This window comes from Sylvia atricapilla, chromosome 1 (assembly GCF_009819655.1).
Source record: "Sylvia atricapilla isolate bSylAtr1 chromosome 1, bSylAtr1.pri, whole genome shotgun sequence".
Taxonomy (NCBI): Eukaryota; Metazoa; Chordata; class Aves; order Passeriformes; family Sylviidae; genus Sylvia; species Sylvia atricapilla.
Window position 1 is genome coordinate 111,434,052 of NC_089140.1, and position 6,778 is coordinate 111,440,829.

Genomic DNA, 6,778 nt, shown 5'->3' on the forward strand with positions numbered 1-6,778 from the left:
TCTTACAGTGCTTTTTTTACATAACAGGATAAATGTTATGTATGGGGTAACTGGTGCTAGTGCTTGGTATGAACTCATCAGCAAGGTATTTCCTCTGTCAATCTTGTAGATTTCTCAGTGATGAGCCTTCAATCTTTGCTCGGGAGGGACCACAACATTGCCAAGGTTCTGACAGCACATCAGTAAAAAGGCCTATGAAAACACACTGTGCTTACCTGCTGTAAACGCTGTGTGGGTATTGTTTTAGAGGCGATTTCCCTGCAGTGTGGTTTACACCCTTATAAATGTGCTAGGAGCTATTATGAGCTACGTCCTTATCATTTGAGATGGAATGCACTATTTAAGTAGATGGGACAGTAACATGGTATCACACACTCTCTGCCTCTGTGTTCTTATCCACAGATGCTGGTAGGAAAAAAAAAAAAAAAAAAAAAAAAAAAAAAAGACAAGTTTTATTGCGGAGCAGGAGCAAACCAAACAGCCAAAGCTGTTTGGTACTTTTTCTGTCGACAATTCTGAAAGGTGAGGACACACCCTGTTGGACTAGGTTTTCCATGCAATATAATTACAACAATGAAAAGGAGCTGTGCATTTATCTTGGTGTGGTAAATGTAATGGATCAATTCGGGTATCAAAGATTTGGTCTATTAAAAAGCTACTCCAGGGCATCTCCGAGATTCCAAGACCTGTGGTGCAAGCTGCGAAACCACAACTTTTGCAACAGAAATGACATGGCCGGACTGGAGATGGCCCATTCATCAATGATGGGCCGCCACTTCACAGCTGCTCGACATCTGATATCAATCTTGATGGGGGATCCAGAGGATGATCAAATCAGCACGCCAAAGACGAGATCCGGGAAGACTATCAACGTTTTTTCATACTTACGGGAATCACTTTCAAGCTTGGAAATAAAGAGATACATGAATATTTGGACTTTCAATGGACTTAGCCTCAGGACAAATTAACCGTATAAAAACCTTACACCGGACCCAGTGCGTGTAGCTGAGGTTGGATGGTACCATTGTTACTATCACTCTGCACACCCAGCATTTGATGGATGTTGTCCGAATTTATTGTGGCTTTTTAATTTAGTTTTGGAAATTTGCTAAATAAATTCTGTTATTTTGAATTGGCTTCTTATCATTTATAACATTTAGAAGATAAAAGTAGTTTTTTGATCTATCTTGGACTTCTGATTTTACCAAGACTACATGATCACAGCTTTTTCTCATTACCATTAGAGTGGAGATCGTTCCTTTGGCTTCACTAAAGAAATCGGCGTATATGCAAAACCACTTCCGCGTTTCTCAGCAAAAATCTTTACCCAAACAGGCTTCACCCCTCTCTTCCCATTCTCCCCCCCGGGAATAATTAATGCAGCAGCTCCTGGTCCCGCCTGAGGCACTCCAGAGCTGTGTTTGGGCTGACCCGCAGCCGCCAGGGCCGCGGGGGCCGGGAATCGCGGCGCTCTGTCCCCGGCGGCCGCTGCCGCGGGCTCTTCCCCCGCTGTCACCTCACTCCTGTCCCGCCCTGCCACCGCCCCCGGGCGGGGGGAGCCTCCTGCCGCCTCCCTTAAAGGGCGGCCGGGCCCCGGCGGTGCTCGCTGCTCATCGGGGCCGCATTCCTGCCTCTCCACGGCCGCTCGCCCTGGGACACGCAGGTGAGCCGCAGGGACGGGGCACGGCACCGCTCCCCGCGCCGGGAACATCCTTTCCTTTCCCCCGGCACTGTGTGCCCTTTCCCCCGGCACTGTGTGCCCTTTCCCCCGCAGGCTCTTCCCGGACAAAGCGGATTCCCCGTCGAGTCGCTGCCATGGCCTCCGTCCCCTCCGCCGGCTGCCTCCTGGCCAAGAACCAGTACTACAGGAGTGAGTGCTGCGTGTTGTCCCCAAACACCCGCCCGCCCTTCTCTCCCCTCTTCCTCACTTTCTGCCTGGGGAGCGCCTCTGGAGGAGGCTGAGCCCCCAGAGCCTCTGCCGAGAAAGTGGCCGAGTTGTTGGCACCCAGGAAAAGTGTCAGAAAGTGTTTCAGGTGATGTCTGGAGGAGCTGGAAGTAAAGACTTGTCTTTGCCTAACAGCTTTTAATTTCTTGGCAAGTTTTTCATATCACAGAACTTTAGTTTTAGTGACCATCCGCTTCTGGCTATTAATCTACCTATTTAAAATTTAATCTATTTAGAATTATTTATTGGAGTTATCATATGCATATATATACTTGTATATATTTAATTATAAAACATAGACCTAGAAAACTAAAAAAAGTGCTAGCCTAGCAAGTCATGGTTTTTACCTGTACTTTCTATTTACTTTACTTCCTATTTACTTTGCAAATTTAGACACAATACAAAATCAATTCACACTTTTGTTTCTAAATATGTAAAATAATCACTGCTTTGAAAGTGCATGAGGTATACTAGGATTCCTAGGTCTAGTATGGACACTAGTGTGAGTTTAGTATTTAGTTGAGTACTTAGTTGTGTCACAAGGGAGAGTATAGCAATTGGGTTGTTGTGGACTTGAACGTTCAAGGATGTGCTTGCTTGTGTTGATAGCAGTGTGGCCATAATCTTAAGTTTTGTCAGTGATTTCAGTGAAAGTTATGCAGACGGATCTCAGTATGCTTTTAAGGGAAGTGTAATTAGAGTGAGAGAAACTGATATAAAAGTTTTTATGAAAACCACTGTAGTAGAACAGTGTATATACTACAGAAGTTACACTCTGTAGCTCAGTGAAATTGTTTCCTCTGAGGTAGCAGCATGTCTGAAAAACTCCTGACATATAAATAGTGCACTCTTTCAAAGCATCTTTTTCTCACTGCATGTGTCTCTGTTTTCCATGAGAACAGCAAGACTGAACTCGGAATCCAGTGTTTCTTCCAGCTCCTCCTGCTGTTTGGATGCTGTGAACATCACAGACCAGGACAAAGCAACACATGGTATTGTTCCCTTCTTTGAAACACTTTTCACTTTTTCCTGTTTTTCATCTGGTGTCTAATGTTGTGGGCTTTTCTCCTTTGGCAGGGTTACCGGAATTAATTGATAAATATTGGTGGATAAAAAGCTTCTTCCATAGTGAACCCTCTCCACCAACTGTTGGCAGAAAAGCACTCTCAGCAAGCAGGTGAGTCCTGTTTTTAAAATGATGGGGATAACTTACTTGCTCTGCTTTCTTTTTGGTAAAAAAAAAAAAAAAGAAAAAAAAAAAAAGTGTTAGTAAACAAGTCATAATCAGCTAAAACCATCTGGCAGGGTCCAATGCTGTTTTGCTGATTGAAGTGAAATATACATCAAGTGTAAGGCTGTAGAACCTTTCCAGGTTTTCATTTTAGCAAATTAACTCATATGCTCTTCACATTGTTTACGCAATAGTGCCTATTACTGTTTCACATTTATGGTAATCTTTATTTAATCATCTACCTATAGAACTTGCACAACCATTTATACAGTTTGGTCATTTTACTTTACGTTAAAAAGCTGATATGAATGCATTCAAAATACTTAGGCAGATAAATAAATGTCTTTGAGGTAAATACAATGAAAATTCTATTTATAACCTTTTTATAAATTTTTCTGCAGTACCAACAGTTGAAAAGGACAACATGATGGCTTTTCTGACTGAGATGCTATGTACAGACTTTTTTTCCAAGAGGCTTGGGGTCTTCCTAATGTCTGGGTTCAGCTGCAAGAAGAAAACAAAACCTTTAGGAGAGTTGAAAGGTGTATTTTCAAAATATTCATCAATAGCTAAAATGATATTGCTTAATGGACATATCCATGGGCTACCATGTCTTCTTTCCAGATTTGCCATAATTTGTGATGTCTCTCTAGTGGAAGTTTCCAGGAGTAAACATCCTGATGACTTACTTCAGTAATTAGAGAAAGGTGACAGTAAAAATAAGATGTCATAGGTGCAGGAGGAAAATGTGTACTGAATGACTTTGTAAACGGTGACTCAGTTAAGTTGCCTTCAAGATACCAGCTCTATAGGCAGTCACACTGATGTAAACAAGATTCAGATCTATAATCCAGAGTAGGACTGCTGTGTGGCACATGTCTTTTTTCCAGTATTTGTGTACCAGTTACAGGGTGTAAGTTTACAAGAATGCTTGTCAATAGCTTTGCTTTTAGAAAGCCCAATTATATGAACAAGCAGTAATCAGTTTGGTTTCTTTGATCAAGCAGAGTGCATGATCCCAACTTCAAATACTCAGGTACCCCTTTCATTCCTACCTATGTATTTGAGGACAGAATAGAAGAGATGCACAAGAATCCAGTTATCCTAATGGAAACTGACCTCTTCCAAGGAGAAGAGCAACCTTCTTCAGAGTTGATACTTCTAGTTCATTTTAGATTTCTTCTGCCTGCTTTGTTTGTGGCTTAAAGATCAACTTGCTCCTAAGTGATGAATTCTATCAATATTCTGCTGTCTGTCAGATCAGTTATGAGGGCTAGATCTGGCAAAGGATTCCACTCAAAGAAATCACATTATTGTTGTTATCCAAGTGTACCTTTGTCATGCTCTTTAAAGGTACTAGAACATTGCATTGCTGAAGACTAAATGAGGCTAATTAGTATAACGATTCTGTATTCTACTAGGCATGACTGAAATCCATCAAGGATTATGGAAAATAAAAAGTATTTGGCTGGATGATAATATTTGTGACAAGTATCTATGCAACTTTTTGATGTGCTATCATTAAACCTGCTGGATATTTGTCCATTACTGGAGGAACTAATAGTAGCAAGCATTAATGTAGCCAACATCTTTTTATTATAGGTTAATGGTTATCTTGGTTATGCATAACAAAGGTGTATCAAGTGGCTGCTTCAGGGAGTTTAGTCTTGGTGGAGTCAATAAATGCATGGCAGATGACAACAGAAAAGAGCACAATTCTGAAAACATGATTTCAAGGGTCTTTAAGTTGACTTGTGTCTTACTTTGCTGCTATTGTATAGTTTCATCTTTGTCTGTTCTCTAAGTGTACAGAATGACCTTTTTATACTAAGATTTTATTTTTTTTAATAAAGATTTAATCAATATTTTGTCTGACTTATTTTTGGCCTCCAAAAACAAACTGCTATTCCATGTTGCCTGTAGTAGAGTTGCTGTGTGGGTTTGGGTTTTCATTTTTGAATTTTTTTTTTTTTTAAGCAAAGTATTTGAAAAAATTAAGACCCCCTCAAAAGTCTGTGTTGTATGTGCATCACATTCTTCCTTCAGTCACTTCAAGGTCTGATGTGACTTGGAAAAGGAGTGCAAGCTAGGAAAAAGCCTCTAACACCTTTTTCTATAAGACCCATGTTGTAAAGGAAGAAAGACAGACAACATCATAGTTGAAAGAAGGTGACTGTTAATCTCTTTGAAGATGCTTGGAATCACAGAAGAAAGAGATGCTGTAGCCTTATTATTATTATGCACGTGAAGTACCAGATGGTGGTACTTGTGGAAAAGAAGTAACAAGTTTCCATAGTACTCATTGAGCTTAAGCTGCTTCTGTCCTTAGAGAGCCAAAACTTGGGGTGCAGAACAGGCTTAATGAGCAGATAGGCTGTTAAAACCCACAACCCCCTCCCCCAAAACCAAAACACAGTTATTTTTCAGGGAGTGGTGAGGGAAGGAAGGCTGCATGTTGTTTGCTTTCATCTGGCCTACTAACAACTTTTTTTGTAATGGCATCAATGTGATAGAAATCTCTGATCTAGAGAGGTGTCCTCATGCCTTCCACATCCTCTTCTGCTGTGATCAGCAGTTACTGCATATTGTGGATGGACAATAGTGAGGATTAACTCTAAAGACTGTAGCTGTTGCAGCAAAATGGGATTTTTTTTTTTGTAAGCTTGCTTTTTCTGCAGAAGTAAGAATGATAAATGGACTGAGGTAAATACCAGAGTTTTTCAATATAGGGATGAAGAGCAAGTCTAATAGCAAATCAAACTAATTTTGAGTTCTTAGGAGTAAGTAATATCCTTGTAATTTTTTTGTTAGGGTTACTTCTCTTTGTGGTATTACAACATTCTGATACTTGACTCCCTGTTCATTTTTTTTTTTTTCATGATCTTAAATAATAGTTCATTACTTCTTCTTGAAAGCAAACTCTCTGATACTGTCACTTCTCAACTCTTCTATGAAGGAAAACCCAAGCAGGGTTTACTCAGACATTCCTACCAGGATTAATATTGTTTACAAAACATTTCTCGGGTTATTGCACATAGAGATGGTGACTGAAAATTTTGATTATGACCATGTTCATTGCCTTGGCTGACTTCATTGATGGAGGGATTCTGTCAGACTTCTTTTGTCATGCACTCTGTCACATGCCATTTTAAGCTGTTCTGGCAGTAGCAGATGTGAAATATACCTTTTGTAATCACTGGGAGATAGGTTTTTGTAATAGAAAGAAGCTATCACTACTGTGGGGGAGAACCAGATCAGTATTTTGGGAGGAAGTTGGAATATTTTTTGCTTTCCTTTTCTGCTTCCATCCCTCTCAGAAATTGTAGAGAAAGAAATTGTTGTTTCCCAGGCCTATGACAAAAGAAAAGATTCAGCTGCCACTTAAAGTACTTGATGATATGTTCAGAGACACTCTATTGACTTTTTCTCAAAAATAAAATTATAAAAGTGCTTGTAGTCAAAGTGAACGAACATGATCTGGACAGAGATATAATGTTAGAGCAGCTCATAAAAGGAATAAAAAAGGGCCTGTACACTCAAAATTGGCTTTTCTTAGCTATGTCAACCAGTGTGTCTCCTTCAACTCAACCATTTTTGGCATC

General features: G+C 40.2%; 1 protein-coding gene across 1 annotated transcript; it reads left to right on the forward strand.

Annotated features, from left to right (window-relative positions):
* The first annotated feature begins 1,615 nt into the window (after positions 1-1,615).
* On the forward strand, positions 1,616-5,041 carry PPDPFL (pancreatic progenitor cell differentiation and proliferation factor like). Its single transcript, XM_066330915.1, has 5 exons — positions 1,616-1,663; positions 1,775-1,870; positions 2,848-2,937; positions 3,023-3,122; positions 3,578-5,041. The coding sequence occupies exons 2-5, from the start codon at positions 1,816-1,818 to the stop codon at positions 3,588-3,590; spliced, it is 258 nt and encodes an 85-aa protein (XP_066187012.1). The 5' UTR covers positions 1,616-1,663; positions 1,775-1,815; the 3' UTR covers positions 3,591-5,041.
* The last annotated feature ends 1,737 nt before the right edge of the window (positions 5,042-6,778 follow it).